This window comes from Xenopus tropicalis, chromosome 8 (assembly GCF_000004195.4).
Source record: "Xenopus tropicalis strain Nigerian chromosome 8, UCB_Xtro_10.0, whole genome shotgun sequence".
Lineage (NCBI taxonomy): Eukaryota > Metazoa > Chordata > Amphibia > Anura > Pipidae > Xenopus > Xenopus tropicalis.
Genome location: NC_030684.2, coordinates 32,069,658 through 32,090,005, shown reverse-complemented (window position 1 = coordinate 32,090,005; position 20,348 = coordinate 32,069,658). Strand labels below are relative to the sequence as shown.

The 20,348-nt window shown below is 43.2% G+C and overlaps 1 protein-coding gene across 1 annotated transcript; it reads right to left on the bottom strand.

Moving 5' to 3' along the window:
* Positions 1-1,844: 1,844 nt before the first annotated feature.
* emd (emerin) lies at positions 1,845-18,653 on the bottom strand. Its single transcript, NM_001113046.1, is given in 8 exon segments — positions 1,845-4,203; positions 4,246-4,833; positions 6,030-6,052; positions 6,452-6,519; positions 7,720-7,773; positions 9,394-9,468; positions 15,833-15,926; positions 18,586-18,653. Coding segments are annotated over 6 exon segments (558 nt in total). The 5' UTR covers positions 15,915-15,926; positions 18,586-18,653; the 3' UTR covers positions 1,845-4,203; positions 4,246-4,577.
* Between the last annotated feature and the right edge of the window lie 1,695 nt (positions 18,654-20,348).

The following is a 20,348-nucleotide window of genomic DNA, read 5'->3' as shown; positions in this document are numbered from 1 at the left end:
ATCAGCTGACCCCCAAATGGATGGTACTGTTAAAGGAACAGTAACACCAAAAAATGAAAGTGTATAAAAGTAACTAAAATATAATGTGCTGCTTCCCTGCACTGGTAAAAGTTGTGTGTTTACTTCAGAAAGTCTACTATAATTTATATAAATAAGCTGCTATGTAGCCATGGAGGCAGCCATTCAAAGGAGAAAAGGCACAGGCACATAGCAGATAACAGATAAAACACTATTGTATTCTACAGAACTTATCTGTTATCTGCTATGTAACCTGTGCCTTTTCTCCTTTTATCCAGAATGAATGGCTGCCCCCGTGGCTACACACAGGGCCGCCATCAGAAATCACGGGGCCCCTCACAACAAAATTTTCTGGGCCCTCCTCCTCCCACGCCCTGCCCCCCAATGCCCCCCCCCAGTGATCCCTCCCATCAGTAGAAAGGACACACAAACATTGGTAGCCAGGGCCCCCTAATACATTGGTGCCCAGCAGCAGTGCCCCCATAATACATTGGTGCCCAGCAGCAGTGCCCCCATAATACATTGGTGATCAGTGTGCCCTGCAGCCCCCCCTAATACATTTTTGCCCAGCAGCAGTGCCCCCATAATACATTGGTGCCCAGCAGCAGTGCCCCCATAATACATTGGTGATAAGTGTGCCCTGCATCCCCCCCTAATACATTGGTGCCCAGCAGCAGTGCCCCCCTAATACATTGGTGCCCAGCAGCAGTGCCCCCCTAATACATTGGTGCCCAGCAGCAGTGCCCCCCTAATACATTGGTGCCCAGCAGCAGTGCCCCCATAATACATTGGTGCCCAGCAGCAGTGCCCCCATAATACATTGGTGATAAGTGTGCCCTGCATCCCCCCCTAATACATTGGTGCCCAGCAGCAGTGCCCCCCTAATACATTGGTGCCCAGCAGCAGTGCCCCCCTAATACATTGGTGCCAAGAGCAGTGCCCCCCTAATACATTGGTGCCCAGCAGCAGTGCCCCCCTAATACATTGGTGCCCAGCAGCAGTGCCCCCCTAATACATTGGTGCCCAGCAGCAGTGCCCCCCTAGTACATTGGTGCCAAGAGCAGTGCCCCCCTAATACATTGGTGCCCAGCAGCAGTGCCCCCCTAATACATTGGTGCCCAGCAGCAGTGCCCCCCTAATACATTGGTGCCCAGCAGCAGTGCCCCCATAATACATTGGTGGTCAGTGTGTCCCGCAGCCCCCCCCAATACATTGGCGACCTGAAGCAGTCCTCTTCGGCTTCGGTGGCTCCTCTGGCATCTTCCGCAACATCCCCGGATCCTTCAGGGGCGACACCTGCGCACGTCTGTCTCCACGCGAACGGAGACAGGCCCTTTTATAAGGTTTCGCCCCGTGCGTATGACGTCACCCGTACACACGGGGCGCAACCAACCAATGACAGGGCCCGGATTTTATTAAAGGGGGCCCGAGCGACTAAGAAAACTGCAGCGCTGCCGGGCCCCCTTTAAAAGTAAAAATTGCCCGGGCCCGGTACAGCTGTCCCCGCTGTGCCCCTGGCTACACAGCAGCTTATTATATAAATTATAGTAGTGTTACTGTAGCAAACACACCAGTTTTACCAGTGCAGGGCAACAGTGCATTATATTTTTATTACTTTAAAGCTCTTTCATTTTTTAGTGTTACTGTTCCTTTAAAAGTAGCAGTACAGTGACGTGCACGGCCACAGTTAAAGCTATTTAGTAAATGAGCCCCAGTGATGCCTTTTATGCCACAGATGTAACATAGTTATTTGCTCACTTTGCACCCTCTTACAGTCAAGAAACACGCAAAAGATGGAAACAAATGAGAACGCCAGGTACTAAAACTTTCATAAAACGTTTTATTGGTTAAAAAAATTTTGTATGAAACATGGCAAATCCCTGCTCACAGTTACACATTTCATGGCAGATATATATATATATATAAACAACTTCTCTCACTACAAGTGCTGGTAACAAGTGGTTCTATTACAAAAGCTTCTTATTATTATTCTCAAGCTGGGAATGAGCCTCTCGTCTGTCTATATTAGGAGCTACAGAATGGCACCACGCCACCCTGGGAAATGCCAGATTTAACTAGTAATGCATTAATGCACAGGGCTTCATATACACACACATAAATAATATATATATATATATATGTGTCCTGTAAAATATTTGCCCACTGCTATCCTTCTTTGCTTCTGTGTGTGTGTATACCTACAATATATATAGTAAATAATGTACCCCCACCCCCCACACAAGGCAGAGGGCCAAGAGCTTTTATACATGAAACACTGAGGTGACTTAAATTAAATACCCCATGTTGGAAAATATGAGGATATTAAAATACACAAGTTTTAGTGAGTCACATGACAGAAATGACATCACAAGCTCCATTTATACGGATAGGATTTACAGGATATTTATATACCGTGTATAGGCTTTCCAATATTGCCAGCCTCAGCAAACTAATCCTCTTTAGCAGTCCTTTTTATATATTATAAGCTACTCGTAGTCAATTATAGTAGGTGTGGAGGGTTGTAATCCAATAAACAGAAAATCACTGCTCTATAGCCTTTGGTAAAAGTTTGCCATCTAGTGGTATCTATCAGATGATACTGGAAAATGGTTCTAATGAGCCACAATAGGAAATTTCCCCTAGCCCCGCTAGTACTAAAGACAGCCTGCTCCTCCCAACATATAAAAATGTCAATATGTCCTGGACATAGACCATAAAGTATAGGGGTACAGTGTAGTGTATGTAAAGGAGAAATATACTATACACCTGTGATTTCTCGTAGTTCAGCAACAGTTGGGTGCCCATCAGTGCCAGATTTTCATATAAAGAGTCTCTCCAAAGCACTGCTATTAAATATGCCCTAAGATGCCACAACACTTTGCCAGTATGCCAACCTGGGAAGTGGCTATTAAAATGTAACTTAAAATAAGGTGCTGATGGAGCCATGAATATCCCATAAAGTCTATCTTAATAAAGTGTTTAGCAATGTCATCAGTTATATTTGGTGCCTATGGATGTAATGTCTGTCACATGACTCAAAGAATTAAATTTATGTATTATAATAATATACCCCTATTGTAAAATATGAGGATATTAAAAATCACCCCGGAGTTCCATGACCTGTATAAAACCTTTATATGGTCTTGGGACTCCACAGTAACTTACAAAGGGGTACTTTGTTTAAACAATGCATGGCCAGGCTTTATAGTAAGTACAGTATATAAGTGTATTTACTTCTCATCAATACATAATAAGACAATATCACTACCTGGTGCCAGGAAGATTAAATGGAAACAATTAGTATTCTGCTGTAAGTGTTTCTTTAAGACACCCTATTTTTTGAGCTCATCATTTCCCAGATGGCTGCAATTCAGGAAGGATAGAAGCCCAGTGAGATCAGAGGGAATACAATAAACCCAATATATGTTAAAATGCAACTAGAGCCCCAAGATCAGTTGGGCAGTATCAGTTACTTTCATGGCTGTGCAGCCTCCCATAGCCAGCAGCACTATGCCTAATGAAATACTGGCCTCCCACACTCCAGGGCAGAGCCACAACCTTGTATCAAGGTAATAAAGCAGAGGTTGTCCATCAAGCAGTAAAAAGAAATACAAAGTACAGTGGCCCCTCTTAAAAGGCTGGTTATAGTATCTTAGCTGTCAGTGCATGGTGATAATGGCTAGTCAGGTGCCCCCCTGCCTTACAGTCTGACTGCATTGCAATTGGCAGAAGGGTGGCTATGTGAATTGGCCCTATACCATACAAATAACCTAACCCAAGGAGGCAAATGATCTTGGGGTCTAGGTTGCCCTTTAAAAATCACAGAAACAGAGTCAAGCATTTAATTGTTCCAGTGCAGCCTGTTTGTTAGTCCCTGGTATAAGAATAAAGGTGATTTGAGGAGGTGAGGTAATTTGGATCTCTGCACCATTTAAAGGGAAAGAGAACTTGAGATGCCTGGGGGGGGTCTATGCTAATTTTTTAGGCAGATCATTGCATTTTAATTATGCTCTTTAAAAATGGGATCTTATCCCGTACATTTGTGCTTATTCCATTCATACAGTATTAACATATCTGGTCAGCTGATCATTACATCACACAGGGATGTTCCCTGGGCTGTTCAACTCCAATTAAAAAAAAGCCAGTACTTAAATAAATCTCTCCTCCACTATTTTAAACCATGCACTTGTCCTTAGAGGGCAACCCCTATACATAGTAAAATATGCAATTACACCTTTGTTCCACAGGAGGTCAGTATATAGGGCTTCCTGTTTTTAGGAAGAAACATCAATGGTGTTTCGCTCTTTCTTGCACAGGTCAGTGCAGAAAAGTGGAATTGAATTACTTTTACTTTCCAGACTTAAAGAACTGCAGCAAGTGGGGAATTTAAACAGGGATATCATAAAAAAAACCCAAATATGCAGAACATATTTTAAGCCCTATTTATCTAGCTCATGTAGAACACTGGTGAATACTGTCCTTTTAAAGCCTTGGAGGCTTAAGATAGACAGTCCTGCCTTAAAGCACACTGTGAAGCATTGTTGGTAGATCCTGTACCATTAATGCCCATTCGATAAGTTATTTTCCAGCATGAATGGATTGTCGTCAGTAGGCTCCAGCAGGAAGTAAACAGCAGCCAGGAAACCAACGAACAGGAGCAGCAGGAGGATCTGCAGCCACACTGGGAAGTATCTCTTGCAGGGGATCTCTTCGTTCTGCTTCACACGGATTGGCCTGCGAGGCTCTACCCTTTGAGTGGTCCCCAGGTGGCGCATCTGGGATATGGGCTGGTACGTGTTTTCTTTATAGAGCGGTCTGGAATAGAGAATAGTCAGCACATGTTCAAGGCATAAGTTTAGGAACAATAAATAGTCAGTAGTAATTTATAAAAATAATTAACGTGCAGTATTTTAATTGGGGAGTCAGTGGAGTTTTTACATAAGTTACATAAGTTTCTTTGAAAATAAAATTTTTGCATAAGTTACGTAAACTGCATAAGCGTAGGGTCCCAATTATGTTGCTGTGGGGCCCAATATCCAATTATTCTTGTTCAAAAATAGCTCCCAATATGAACAGCTGATGTTACTCTATAATAAGCAGTTCATATAAATAGGTAAAATTAATATTTAATATGCTAATAAGTCAGTCAGTTCATTGGGGGCAGTGGAATTTACCTTAAGTTGTTCAATTTATTGGGGGTCTGTTTGTCTCTGCAAAGCTTCTCTGCATTGTCTTTTGCTTGATACACAAGTTACTGAAGTTTTAGGCAAGTTACATCGTTTTCTAAACAGTTTATGTGTAACTTATGCAATTTATGTAACTTTTGTAACGCGACTGGACCCCCTTAAAAAAGATGATTTCACAGGGTCCCGCAAAATTTTGTCCACTATTCCCACCAATGGCGGCCCTGGCCATGGTTATGGCACTTTGCACCCTGCCCTACCTCTAAATGCAGAACCTGTGCTTTGCCTATGACTCCAGACTACCTGTGATTGGCAGAGCTGTATTCAAGAGAGGGGGGCTGGTGGTGGCACTTAACTGTCCCTCATCATGCCCCCTACCCATCACCTAAAAAGTCAGGTTGCCCAGACGGTGTACACATACTGGAATAGCTCGCAAGAGGTGCAGAGCAGAGATATGCCCCCAGGGCTTGTGGAATGTGGAAGTGAAGCATATTTTGTGAGCCTAAGAGGTCTCTTGCATCTGGGGCATTGTTAAATGATCCCTTATTGTAGCTACAGAAAGAAACTTTGAGATTTAAAGGACATTGGTGGGTGCCAAGAGGGGTAGCTACATTCCCCTGCTGCTATTTACACAGTTCTATGAAACATGTATAGTCTTGTGAGTTTGGAATCTTGGAAAAATGCTGAAGACATCAAAACCAACTGAAAATGGTTAAAATATGACACCCTACTGTTCACACTTTTCACATTATTCTAGTATAATAAAGGAAATTTATAGAACAGGATACAATATTTCTCAAACTAGGTATTTGGCAACAGCATACTCACTCTCGTTCAAGCCGATCAAAGGTCTAGGGGAAAAGAGTAAGAAGATCATTTAATTGGATGAAAATGAATGAGATACTGTACAGTAAAGCAATGGTGTGGAATAATACATACTGGTCAATCACACATGAGGTGGGGCGGGTCTAAAATGCATTATTTAAAGTCAAGCTAAAAAAGAGTTTATGTCCAGGGTCCATTGGCTGCCCAAGCTCTATATGGCTCCGGAGTAAACTGACAGGATAGTGTTGAACTCAGGGTCAGGGTTAAAAGTAATGGCTCGAATTGCCCCTATAAATGCCTACCTATGCCAGCAGTCCCTGTGGCCCTGACTCTATAAAGCATTTGTTTAAATCCTTTTTAAAGATACTTTGAAAGTGAAACACCCCCATCACTATCCAATAAAATGCCCTTAGAACATTGCTTACCCGTGGTCGCGCTTGTGGATAGTGGTAGGTTCTGGTAACAGTTTTCTCTTCGTAAAAATCCTCATCCTCTGTTAAAAAAAACATGCTGTTTAAATTAGGATTTAATGATTGCTTGTAAAAATGTCTACACAAATATATGGACATAGGCTATGCTGTAGATCTGTTTATGGGGGTATTGGCCAAGTATCTGGACTTTGACATGTCCTCAGTTGGAAATGTCCCCAGAAGCAATGTCAGCATAAGTACTATTCGCAGGAATCACAGGATTTTTTATGGGTGATCAGAAACCAAACTTAACACCACCATCTGCAATCACAAACGTCAGCTGGGGTGGTGTAATGGTGTGAGCCAAGCCTGATCTCCAATATCAAATCCCACCAACAATGTTCCAACATCTAGTGGGGCCTTCACAGTAGAGCAGAAGACCTTGGTGTCGGAATTAAATGTTGGACAGCCAGGGGTCTGGATACATTTGGCCATTTAGTGTACATGGTCCCACACTTCCACATCTCACACAATGCAATTTGGCCATACACCTTAGGGTGAAGACAGACGAAGCTACTTAGTAGCAGCTACTTGTCATGGCTACTAAATGCCAGAAAATACCCTGCCATAGACAACTGAAAACTGCCTCTTCTAAAAAACATGTAGAGACAATTGACAGTAAATGATCTGCATTGTCTATTTTTGTAGCTGTGAAAAGTAGCGCTACTAGTAGCTCCTTAAGGCTAAACTCTGTTACTATATATAAAACACTGTCAGAACCATCTCCCTAACTATCGCACTAATTGACTTTCTCACTGCCCATTCATCCACTGCTTTCGGCAACTTTGGAAGTGTCAGGCCCACATTATGGGATCCTAATAACTAATGTGACATGAGATTACCTTAGCATGAAGTCACAGTGATCCATATAAGAATATGCAACAGATGGTTGGTAATAATTGGTTGAGAAGAAATGATGGGCAAAATAGCATACAGTGAGAATGGGGCCTTTTAAAGATTGCATTATAATATGTAGCTGCAAACATCTCTTGTTAAGAAAACAGTCTGTTTATACTGTGCATAAAGTACCCCCCTCTTGTAAAATATATGGAAATTATAAGTCACCAAAAAGTTCCATGACTATATAAAGGCACGAGGCGAATGGCCAAGTGCTTTTATACAGGGTATGGAACTCGAGGTGACCTCTCTTATGGCTCTTGTGTATTAGAATAGATAGACGATAGAAAGATAAATAGATAGATATGTATAAGTAATTTTCCTACCCAGGTCCTCGTCATTTGCTCTGTTCCTGTACTGGGTTTTGCTTTCATACGAACCTAAGAAAAGAAAACCTTGGTTAAGGAAAAGGATCAAATGGCGCAAGAATGGCTAAGCTTAGGCTTGGGACATTTCCCTGCACTTCTTATCATTAGGTTCACCAATACTAAACTTTTACTTTCTTCATAAAAGTGTTATTTTTAAGTGTTGCCATTTAAAGAAATGCACTTCTTTTTAAGGTATGGTGCTTATGTTTGCTAAAAAGTGCACTGGCCCTGGGTACAACCCCTTGAGCCACCCCAAATACGATAAGTTAACTTTATATTATTAGCAGCTCGTCATACTCTAGCAAAAGCTTGGAAACAAAGATCTATCAACTTATCACATCCTAAAGTGAAATTAGATGGATATCTGCAAATGAAAAAACCTGGCAACCTTGGATAGTATACAGATTTATCCCCCCCCCCCCCAAATTAATTTCACTAGTATCCTGGGAACTTAAAGAGATTATCCCATTTTATTGTTCCTACTTTTCTATACCTTCCTTTTTTTCTTTATAAATTATAGTTTATAACTTGGAACAAATTGGATGCCCCATGACAGTATTAATTTAAGTCCCAAAAGCCACCTTTTGAGAGCACTCATTCACCCAGACACAGTGAGCAAAATGGAATTATGTATACAATAGCCATGGTTTTTTTCCCCAAAATGCACTGGTATTTCCCAGAATTCATGCTTCATTGCAGGCGTTAAATCAGATGAGCTGTGTCTGGAACAACTCCATCAGAGCCCCCAAAATGGAAGTAACTGCAGGTGCGTTTTGTTGCAAATTGGATGCAGTTGTGCCAGATTTTTTTGCAGTCTGTTTGGCATGAGATCCACAGCATCCTGAGGATGGCGTCTCTCTTAGCCCATGCTGCCTGGTTATAGACTGCCCAATGCATTTTTGATGAGTATCGGTGCTCCCTATACCCTATATTGGTGTGTCGCTCTTTTTATATGTATTTTTGTATTGGATCTGTGACTTTCACTGGGACTGTCCCTTCATAATTGGGTGATACTTGACTTGCATCCAGATGCAACTGTGTGTGAACCATAATGGTTCCGGTCCCAGTAGGGCTCTTTACCTTTGAAAAAGTGGGGGCGATTATGATGTATGGGCTTATTTGGGGGTGACTGGTTATTTTAAAAGGTTTTAAACAAGTCTAATTCCCTGCTACAATAAAGATTGTATTTTTATGCAGAATTGAGTGTGCAGTGCTCCAGTCTCTGTGTCATGTTTGTGGCTTGTGTTTTTTTCAATAGATATACTTAATCCCTGATTGTACCTCTTACTTATTTAAGTGACGGTTGGGTGCTGATGCTGATTCTTTAGCCACAAGTGTGCTGTGCCTATTGATGCAATGTGATGAGGCAACCCAGGACCTAATGCCTGGTCAGGAGGTGATGGTTGCTTCAGGGATTGCACAGCACTCTGCGTCAATTTGCACCGCAGCACTTAATTCAGTCCGAAAGTGCAACTATACAGGTGTTTGAACACAAACAATACCTTTATTTAAAGTTTTCTTTTATGCAACTCACTGCATGAAAAATCACAAGTTGCCCACTACATCTGTGGATATAAATGAGCCCTATTATCACATGTGGAAGATGTATTACTAAACGTGTGTCCAGCTTACCTAAGGGATACTGATTCCTAGTTTTGCTGCGTTCATACTCATAAAGTTTCTTCTCATATAAAGTCCGAGTGGTGCCTAGAAAACATTAAAGCACAATCAAAAGGTTACCCTGAGAGCAATGGAGTAACAGAAACAAATATACGAGGGTTTTATCTACAGAAATCCCTACAGGAACACTACTCTGGATACATGACATGGCCAAACCGTGTGGCAGCTTTTAGGATACGTTGTAGGAGTCACTTCTTGTGGTTAGAACGTTTATCATTCCTTCAATTTTTTTTTCCCTTCCAGGAAATACATCTATGTGCCTATGGATATATTATACGTGGATATAAACATATGGAAATATAATATCTGTGCCGTAAGGGGGATACGGAATAACGTGACTGCAGTAACACGTATCTGTAGGGTAGGGTTAGGGAGAAGAGGCGCTTAAGAGGTGACATGATAACTATGTATAAATATATAAAGGGATCATATAATAACCTTTCTAATGTTTATCAGTAGGTCCTTCCAACGGACACGAGGGCACCCACTTCGTTTAGAAGAAGGGAGGTTCCATTTAAATATTCGGAAAGGATTTTTTACAGTGAGAGCTGTGAAGTTCTGGAATTCCCTCCCCGAATCAGTCGTGCTGGCTGATACATTATATAACTTTAAGAAGGGGCTGGATGGATTCTTAGCAAGTGAGGGAATACAGGGTTATGGGAGATAGCTCTTAGTACTAGTTGATCCAGGGACTGGTCCGATTGCCATCTTGGAGTCAGGAAGGAATTTTTTCCCCTGAGGCAAATTAGAGAGGCTTCAGATGGGGTTTTTTGCCTTCCTCTGGATCAACTAGTAGTTAGGCAGGTTATATATAGGCATTATGGTTGAACTTGATGGACGTATGTCTTTTTTCAACCCAACTTACTATGTTACTATGTAGGGTAGCCCTGATTGGCAGTGCACTCCAGGTCAGCATAAAATCAGATAGGGATAGATTCATGGGTGCTAAATTCCACAATAAAAGTGTATTCAGATTTTTATTCCGTAAATAGTAGGGAGAAAGCAGTTGATGTTTTTTAAGAATTGGTGGAGGGTGAATTGACTAGATTATGGAATGAACAATGCACTGGAAGGAAGGCTGGTAATCTCACCATGAGTCAGAAGAAAGCATTGAATGAACTGAAAGCAGATAAAGTACTGTTTTTTAAGAAAGTGGATAAAGGTGGAATGGTTGTTGTGCATAACTCATCAGATTATGAAAAGGAAGCAGTGAGACAGCTAAGTGATATTGAGACTTATAGAGTGCTTCGAACCAACCCCACAAAAGAATTCAGGGAAGTGTTGAGGCAGGTATTACATGGTGGAAAAGTAGGTCTTGTAACAAGGAGAATGTGGAAGGTGTTAGTGCCCAAGCACCCCCAGATACCAGTGTTTTACCACCTCCCAAAGGTTCATAAAGGGGATATACCACCTAAAGGTAGACCGATCATATCTGGGGTCTCATTGAATGAGGGTCTCTCGGCGATGACTGATCGATTGCTTCAGCCTTTAGTGAAGAGACTAGCCTCCTATATTTGTGACACTACTGAAGTATTAAAGTTGTTTCAAGAATTTGAGTGGTGTGAAACCTATAAGTGGGGAACAGCAGATGTGGTTTTACTGTATTCCAGTATACCACATACAAGTGGGGTTGAGGCAGTGAAATACCACTTAGATAAGTATAGTTGGTATACTGAGGAAGTGAAAGAATTCATTGTGGAGGCGATTTGGTATCTTCTCACACATAACTACTTCATGTTTGGGGGGGTGTATTACCTCCAGGAGCGTGGGACCACCATGGGGGCACAATTTGCACCCACTTATGCCAACCTCTACATGGGGTGGTTGGAGGAGACCCATGTCTTTGGGGGTGATGTGTCTGGTATCGACCATGTGGTGGTTTATCGTCGCTACATCGATGACTTGTTATTTGTATGGGATGGAACTGAGGAGCATTTTAATGACTTTGTTAAAGGTCTTAATAATATGGCTCTAAACCTTAAGTTTACCAGTGCCTGTAATGCAAACCAAATAGTCTATCTGGATCTATCACTGACCATTAAAGAAGGGGAGATAGAGACTACAGTATACACAAAACCTTGCTCTGGAAATTCCCTATTGAGTGCTGATTCATGCTATCCTCGGCATCTTAATAGGGGTATTCAAAAAGGACAGTTTCTCTGCTTGCACAGGAACTGTAGTTCTGATGAGGAATTTGTTAAGGAGGCCTGCAAGTTTCTGGACAGGGGCTATGTTAGGAAGTCGATATTTGATGCATTTAAGTCTGCACCCGAAACTGATAGACAGGAATTGCTTAAAGGTGGCCACACACGTGGCAATTGTTCCAATCCGCCACTAACGTTCAGGGCTGAAACGGCAGATATGGAGGTAGAAACAATAGGAGTTTTACCTCCTTCTGCCGATTCAGCCCTGAAGGCAGATTTTGCTCAGGCGCCTTCAGCAGTCGACCGATATCAGCAGCCTCCTGCGATATCAGTCGCCTCGCCGACTTGCCATACACGCACCGAATATCGTACGAAACGAGATGGTAGCGGGAAAGGCTCCCACTTTTGGTACTATTTTAGCTCCTAGTCTGTATGTGCGGGGTGATCAAAGAACCATTTGGTTACAAAGTAGAGGGATGTATAGGTGCAGTGCAAGGAAATGTGTGACATGCATAGCAGTGCATGTCTCTGATTTTTTTGTATGCAGTGTGACAAATAAGTGTTCTGGTATAAGAAGTTATATAAACTGCAATACTAAGTCAGCTGCATACCTGCTTACCTCCACAAGATGTTTAAAGCAATACGTTGGCTGTACCACCAGACAACTAAAGGAGAGGGCTAGGGAACATTTAAACTTAATAAAATCAAGGAGTGAAACAACAACAGTCTCTATGCACTTTAGTGAGTGCAGTAATGGTAATGTAGGGTGTGTGAGACTGCAGGGAATTGAAAAAGTCCCCACAGGACCTAGAGGGGGCGATATACATTCAAAACTGTTACGGGCAGAAGTGGAGTTATAAATTGTGCACAAGGCAACCTCGAGGGCTGAATTTAACATTTGATATAAGCTGTTACTTTTGAAAGCAGTTATAGTTTGATTAATTTGCTGCAACAATGTATTTATCTAAAGGAGTGTAACCGTTTTGTAATGTTATGTAGTTTCTTTTTGATAAATGATTATCTGAAAAGTTCAGGATGTAAAGCTGTGTGAACAATTAACTACTTGATAGGCACATCTAATTAGTTAATGGAATATGTATATGTTTGTAACAGAAGCCATTGGATATGGTAATTTTATGAGCGGGATTATGGGTATATATTTCCTACGTGTAAGAAATGGAGAGGTCTCTGAGGAAGTGCGCTGTCACGAATCGAGTAAGACCTCAAGCTGTGCTTTTTAGATGTGCAAATAAAGGTTGATCGATTTTATCCAACCCCACTCAATGCCCTCTTCCCATAGCTAACCACTTCACCTACCTAGGGGTGCAAGTCTCATGGCCACTATCCACTTACTACAACCTGAATCTAGGCCCAATGCTAAACTGGACAAGCGCAAAATTTGCTGCTTGGAATAACCTGCCGATAGGCCCATCAGGTCGCATTCAGCTCATCAAAATGTTAATTCAACCCAAGATTATGTATGCTTCTGTGGCACACCCCACTGGCCCCCCAAAAAACATTCTTCAAACAACTGGACACTAGCATGAGAACATTTATCTGGGGACAGGGCCGCTCCCGCCTAAGCCTATCTCACCTGAAAAGGCTCAAAGTCAAGGGAGGGATGGCACTCCCCGATTTCCCAATCCTGTACCTGGCCATACAACTGCCACATTTGTGCCCCCTCACCCCAGATGGCCCATGCTCATCACTATATAACGCCTGGCAGACCCTGATACCCCCTTATGTCACCTCATGGCAAGTTGTACTGATCCAACCACCACAATCCCCTTCTAACCCCATAATAGCAGCAGTAAAAAAAAGCCTAAGACGAGGCCCGCAAACTTCTCAGATGCAATACAATTGACCCAGCTACCCCCTAGGGCATAACAAAAACACTGGCTGGACCCAGGTATCGTATCTATCCAAGATGTATGGGAGAAGGGAGGAATGATCCCTTTCTCATTCCTAAAACACTACTACTCCTTACCAACCTCCCAATGACTACTATACCATAGGCTTCAAACGACCCTTAAAAAATTGTCCAGCCGATCGCTCCTGGCCCCTGTTGAGAATCCACTCCTGTCACTTATAAGAAAGTGTCACAAAAAATGTAAGCTATCCACCATATACAAATTCATAATCAATACTAGCTCTGATTACTCTACTCTGAAAAGTAGAGACGCATGGGAAGCTGACCTGGGGTACTTCTCGGACGAGCAATGGAAGGAGGTGCTGATGGCCCCCAAAAGTGTTTCTATCAATTGTAGACACAAGCTGCTCCAATTATACCTTATTCATCGGGTGTATTATACCCTGGAGAAGCTACATAAAATATACCCAGGAGCATCCCCCCAATGCCTAAGATGCCAAGACGATACAGGCACCCTATTCCATGTCCTCTGGGCGTGCCCCTTGCTGGAAAACTTCTGGACCAGAATCCTAGGGAAATTAAGTTCAGTAAAAGGCATAGAAATTACCCCTGCCCCTAAAGTATGCCTGCTGGGTATCACCTCTGGTCTAGAGCTAAGCACTGACGTCAAACAATTCCTAGCTAAGGTTCTCTTCCAAGCTCGTAGACTCATTACTCTTAATTGGAAAGCGCAACCTGCGCCTACCTATGATGCATGGTACAAGTCCATAAGCGACATCTGCCTGCAAGAAAGATACCTGTCATGTAGAAACGGCAAAATGAAAAGCTATACCAATGTATGGGGAAGGTGGCTAACACAAACTCCATAGGGCTCCCCCTCACATGCACGTTACTCATCATCCCCAGGTCCCCGGCTACTTATGGGAAACGGGCCACCTACCTCATGATTTACTAACTCCCACGGTGTGTATTACCCATCATTAAAACCCATGGCTATTGTGTGATCTATGACTTAATATGACCACAAAAGGAAATAATTTGTACTCTCTCCATGCAAACTCCAAATGTATTATGTTGGTACCTATTCTTGTGAGTTTTGCTTGCAAAAAAAAAAAAAAAGTTTGATCGATTTTAATACCAACTGTTGTGGCTTTTTATGCTGACCTGGAGTGCACTGCCAATGTGTGAAGTTTTGTGACGAGATTTGTCCCCTGGCTACAGACTTGGGGTAGGAGCACCTGGGTCAACAGGACTGTTTGGTAAGCATAATGCTTTCTTGTTTGGAAGTGGGTTCTCCCTGGCCGCCAGTTTTTTTTCACCTGAGTGTAGGCTGGGAGAGGTTGCACCTGGACCAGAGGATTTGAGCGGTGAGCAGTTTTTGTGTGGGGAACCTGTATTGATTTTTCCAGACAGGCACCTGTATTTTTAAACTAATTTCCATGTTTAAACTGATACTGACACCAAAAAAATATGAACCTACTTCCAAACCTACCTATAGGTCATGTTGACTATTTTTTCCTAAAAGTCCTGTTTTTCTACATAAATCCTACTGAAGATCCTGAACCCAAATGTCTAGCAACCTGACTGTAGCTTCTCAGTCTGTCAAAAGGACTACATCATAAACTGGGATGATTCAGCTTGCCGTTTGCTTCAAGGAGTTCCTCCTCCCTCCCTCGCATAGCATTGCATGGTGTTGTGAACTAGATAGCAGGCAGGTTTGATCTTTCCATTGCCTGCCTACTTCAAAGGGCTGTGCCCCCTCTCTGCTCTTCCCACAAAGAATTAAATAGCAGGCCAGCTTAAGCTTTCCCGTGCCTGCCTGCTTCTAAGGGCTCTCCCTCCCCCCCCCCCATTACACATAGACAACGGAGCTGAGCTTGTCACACACTGGCTGAAAGCAGAAGGGCGTTGCAGGTTTGTGATTGGGCATATTTATTCACTTGGGAGGCATTTAAATTAAAACCCTGAAGAGGGGAACAAACATGGCTGCTCCGTGGGTATGTAAGAAGGATCATACCTTCTTACACCTGTCAGTTTCAGCTAACACCTAACTGAACAAGTTCAATGGAACCATTGTGATTGGATGTCTGTGACTCTACTACCATCAAGAGTTTAAATACCGGGTAATTCCCTACCAGTCATTTGAACTGAAGAAGCCACTCGGATGAGTGGTGAAACGTTTTCAAGAAAAACTCAAAAAAGTCCAGTTGTTTTAGACTTAATTCTACTAGATACTGTATATCATGACCTGGATGAATGAGAATCTTCATAGACATAAGTGGCTGTCAGTATCACTTTACACTAGCCCTTCAACTGTGTGCTGTGGATATATCATTTTTTAGTATGGGTAGCCCTGATAGAATATTTAATGACATACCCACAATAGGTCCATGCGTAATGTTGCATTTCCGCAGGGTTTCGATCAGTTCATCGTCGGTCATGCGTTTATAATTCTCCATTTTTTTGCAGTCCTGCCACGATTAAAGAAAAAGTCTGAGAGGCAGAAATAGAGAAAAACAGCAAGAGCAATTTTTTCCAGGGGATAAGAATAATTCCATCTGAGCTGCTGGGGAAATGTTATCTACTATATGGCCCTCTTGTATATTTAGGGTAATGGGACACAGTACGTTTTGACACCCACTAGTGGGGTTGAAAAGAAGTCAGAAAAGCCAACTGAATAACCTTACAATTAACATTGAATTTACCTGCCACTTAGCCGCCCTGACAGACAATAAAGAATGTACAGGAGTAGGACCTGTTATCCAGAATGCTCCGTAATTTGGATCTCTGTACCTTGAGTCTACTAAAAAAATCTATTAAACAATAATTAAACCCAACAAGATTGTTTTGAATCCAATAAAGATTAATTATTTCTTAGTTAGGATCAAGTGCAAGGTTCTGTTTTATTATTACAGAGAAAAAGGAAATCAATTTTAAAAATCTGAATTGTTTGATAACAATGGAGTCTATGGGCTTTCTGTAATTCTGAGCTTTCTGGATAACAGGTTTCCGGATAACGGATCCCATACATGTAGTCTTATTGGAGGATCCTGGGAAAGGCAGAAGACTAGCAAAGCATGGTTTACACAACTGCCCCCTGCAGTAAAGATCTGCTCATTAGAAATACAAGCAAGCAGGCATGTGCCAACAGGCACTGGGTGGTGCACGTGTGGTAACTGGTCCTGCTTATCACTTATTACAAATGGAAACAATATGGAAAATTTGGTAGGAGTACCCAAGAAACAGGGACACTTAATTCAGTAAACACATTAAAGGAACAGTAACACCAAAAAATGAAAGTGGTTTGTCAGGATAAGCGAAGGGAGGGAATTCCCCCCGAAATGTTGATTTTTTTTTTGTGGTACATTGGCATAATATATGGGGTAAGCTCCCCAACTGAAATTTTGCTTGAGTGCAGTCTCTATTTCTGCTCCGTTCTAAACATTGTTGGGGCGCTGCCATATGTCTAGGAGACTTTGCACCACAGAAAATTGACTAAGGTGAGTACAGCTGTGAATTTTTTTGTTTGCTATTATTGATACTTGCACCTGCCTGCCCCGCTCAGGCGGATGACATCAGAGAAGAACTGCTATATAAATAACGACAGCTCAGGAGGTCAGGTTTGCAGCGGGCAAGATAGGGTTCCAACTAAGTAATTAATACAAGGCATTGAGGGAAATGAGTCTTAGCTGGAGTAGAGCTGATAAGCAACACAAGGACTGATTAAAAAAACATGGGAACAAGTGCAATTGGCAGTAGCAACCAATCAGCAATTTGTATTAAACAGTCTTCTAAAATGTATGAGTTTCCCGCATGTCCACTTGTCACAAATTGGTCTGGTTCAACCCTGTCTGCCTCTGCCCAAAGAGATGGTAACCCAAATAGCCTCGTAAAACATATTGGTGGGCACCATTGCAAATCTGAATTGACAAATGCCCCTGGATGGTTGGTGAATTTCACAACAAAGGAGCCACTGAGGTTGGCACGGGTGGTGGTTTGTTTTCTCATGGAAAAGTCACTGGGCGTGGCACATCCTCCCTTACCCACCAACTCTTCTGGTCTATACACAGGGGGCACAGCCATGTTTAGGCGTTACTACATCAGCAAAAATACACTGCTCCCCATGTATTATCTGGTCTATGCCATGCATGGGTCAGAGAAGGCTACCACTCTGCAGCAAGTGGCCAGTGGTGGGCCCAAGAATGCCCATATAGAAACTACAGCCCTAAAACACCAGTTACTTTTTCATAGAGAGCTGCAAGAACACAGCCCATTATCTCTTGAAAACCTGTCCATCTTCAGGCTTGCCAGTTCTACCCAACAAGACCAGAAACAGATAGGGCTGCTGTGTTTTCTGAAAACCCCCGTTTTTAGTTTTCTTCAGTATTAATTCTGGCATCAGGAATTGTATACAGGTTGTGAGTCTAAAGTGTAGGTGTATGTGCCCAGCAGGCCAACACTGCCAACTTGTACATTCTGGCAAATGGCGGAAGGCCTGTGGGGGGCTGTTGGCATATGTGCACCTAAAATGACAGGGTCTTTTTCAAATCTCAGTCCAGACTTGGTGCCCAGCGCTATTTTTACTATGAGAGAAGATGAACATCATGTCCCTTATACCAGAGGTGGCAAATAGTTTCCCACAGTAATAGAACTACAGCAGCACTATCAGCTAATCCTGTGGGCACAGAGGGGTCTAAAAGTCTGAGGGTATGAAGCCCACACACACGTCCTTCTGCACCCTGTGCCCAAGTTACCCCATGGCTATCCCTGGTAAATATCAAAGCCAAATGCGAAAAATAATCGTGTAGTGCTGCTAGCCTTGGGGGCCATTTGCAGCATAAGTACATACAATAAATACCATCATTATTGCTTACTGAAAAGTTTTTTTTTTTTTAAAACATCTATCGAGGTTAATGGAATCGTTCGTACAAGGGCATGCTTTAATGTGGGCCCACTGATATGTGCCAGCTGCCTCCCCTTCCCATGCTGCAGTACATAGGGGAGCGTAACGGCCGTGGCCACTCCCACTCCCATTGTGCGCGCCACACTGAGGCCGCGGCTCGGCTGCGGGGAACTCGTAGTAGGGCGGGGCTATATGCCGGGAATGGCGGGAAGGAGTCAGGCTCTTACCTTGGGTGGATAGCGCTTGTCGTATCTGACGGGGGAGCCGAGCACAGCGGACCGGTTGTTGTTTCTCAAAAGCTGGAAGGGGCAGAGCCGGAACTGTGTGAGGGCTAGAGAGTAGGATAGAAAGGGAGGGGATATGGTGTGGGCTGGGATGCGGCTCCGCCTAGTGGGGAAGCGATAGTAACATTCCTTTTCTTGATAATGGAGGAAGTCAGTAAAGGGTGTGTATGTGCCAGTGTGTGTGCCAGTCAATGTGTAGTATGCCAGTCAGTGTGTGTGCCAGTCAATGTGTAGTATGCCAGTCAGTGTGAAGTGTGCCAGTCAGTGTGAAGTGTGCCAGTCAGTGTGAAGTGTGCCAGTCAGTGTGAAGTGTGCTAGTCAGTATGCCAGTCAGTGTGTAGTATGCCAGTCAGTGTGAAGTGTGCCAGTCAGTGTGAAGTGTGCTAGTCAGTATGCCAGTCAGTGTGTAGTATGCCAGTCAGTGTGAAGTGTGCCAGTCAGTGTGAAGTGTGCTAGTCAGTATGCCAGTCAGTGTGTAGTATGCCAGTCAGTGTGAAGTGTGCCAGTCAGTGTGAAGTGTGCCAGTCAGTATGCCAGTCAGTGTGTAGTATGCCAGTCAGTGTGTGTGCCAGTCAGTATGCCAGTCAGTGTGAAGTGTGCCAGTCAGTGTGTAGTATGCCAGTCAGTGTGTGTGCCAGTCAGTATGCCAGTCAGTGTGTGTGCCAGTCAGTATGCCAGTCAGTTTGTATGCCAGTCAGTGTGTGTGCCAGTCAGTATGCCAGTCAGTGTGTAGTGTGCCAGTCAGTATGCCAGTCAGTGTGAAGTGTGCCAGTCAGTGTGTAGTATGCCAGTCAGTGTGAAGTGTGCCAGTCAGTATGCCAGTCAGTGTGTGTGCCAGTCAGTATGCCAGTCAGTTTGTATGCGCCAGTCAGTGTGAAGTGTGCCAGTCAGTGGCTCTGCCTGCTGGAAGACAGTGCTGTCAGCATGTAGGGGTATCTGTTCCAGTCTGAAGGGGGACCTGGCCATGCTGCGTTCACTAGGGGCCCCAGGTGGCCAATTGCCATGACCCAAACTGCCTGCAATCACATTTTTCCAACCCATTAATAACTATAAAGCTGGCCATACACGCACCAATAATATTGTACGAAACCTCGTTTCATACGATATTCTGTGCGTGTATGGCAAGTCGACAAGTCAACCGATATCGCAGGAAGCTGCTGATATCAGTCGACTCGCAGATCGGACCAGTTAAAAGATTTTGATCGGGCGCCATAGAAGGCACCTGACCAAAATCTGCCTTCAGCACTGAATCGGCAGAAGGAAGTAGAAATCCTATTGTTTCTACTTCCTTATCTGCCGTTTCAGCCCTGAATGGTTTGTGGCTGATTGTACAATCTTTCGTGCGACCGATGGCCACGTGTGTGGCCACCGTAACTCTCTCGTTTGCTGTGCTGACATGGGTAGGGAAAAGGGGCAGGATTTCTACAGTGGCTGCTCTGTGTGAGAGTGAAGTAGCGGGTTCTCCAGTTAAACTGGCAATATTAAGATTTTTTTTCCTAATGACCAATTTGAGTGCAATCCGACAAATCCATCAAATATTTTCTGTTCAATCGTCATTCCCAATGGCCAGTACAATTAATTACTTTTAAGATAGTAATAATGAAACTTCTTAGAAAATGAAGGGAAAAAAGAGAGAGCAACAGAGAATGGGAAATAAAGAGACAAAGTGGAGGGAGCTGAGGGTTAGAGGAAAGTAAATATGAAAA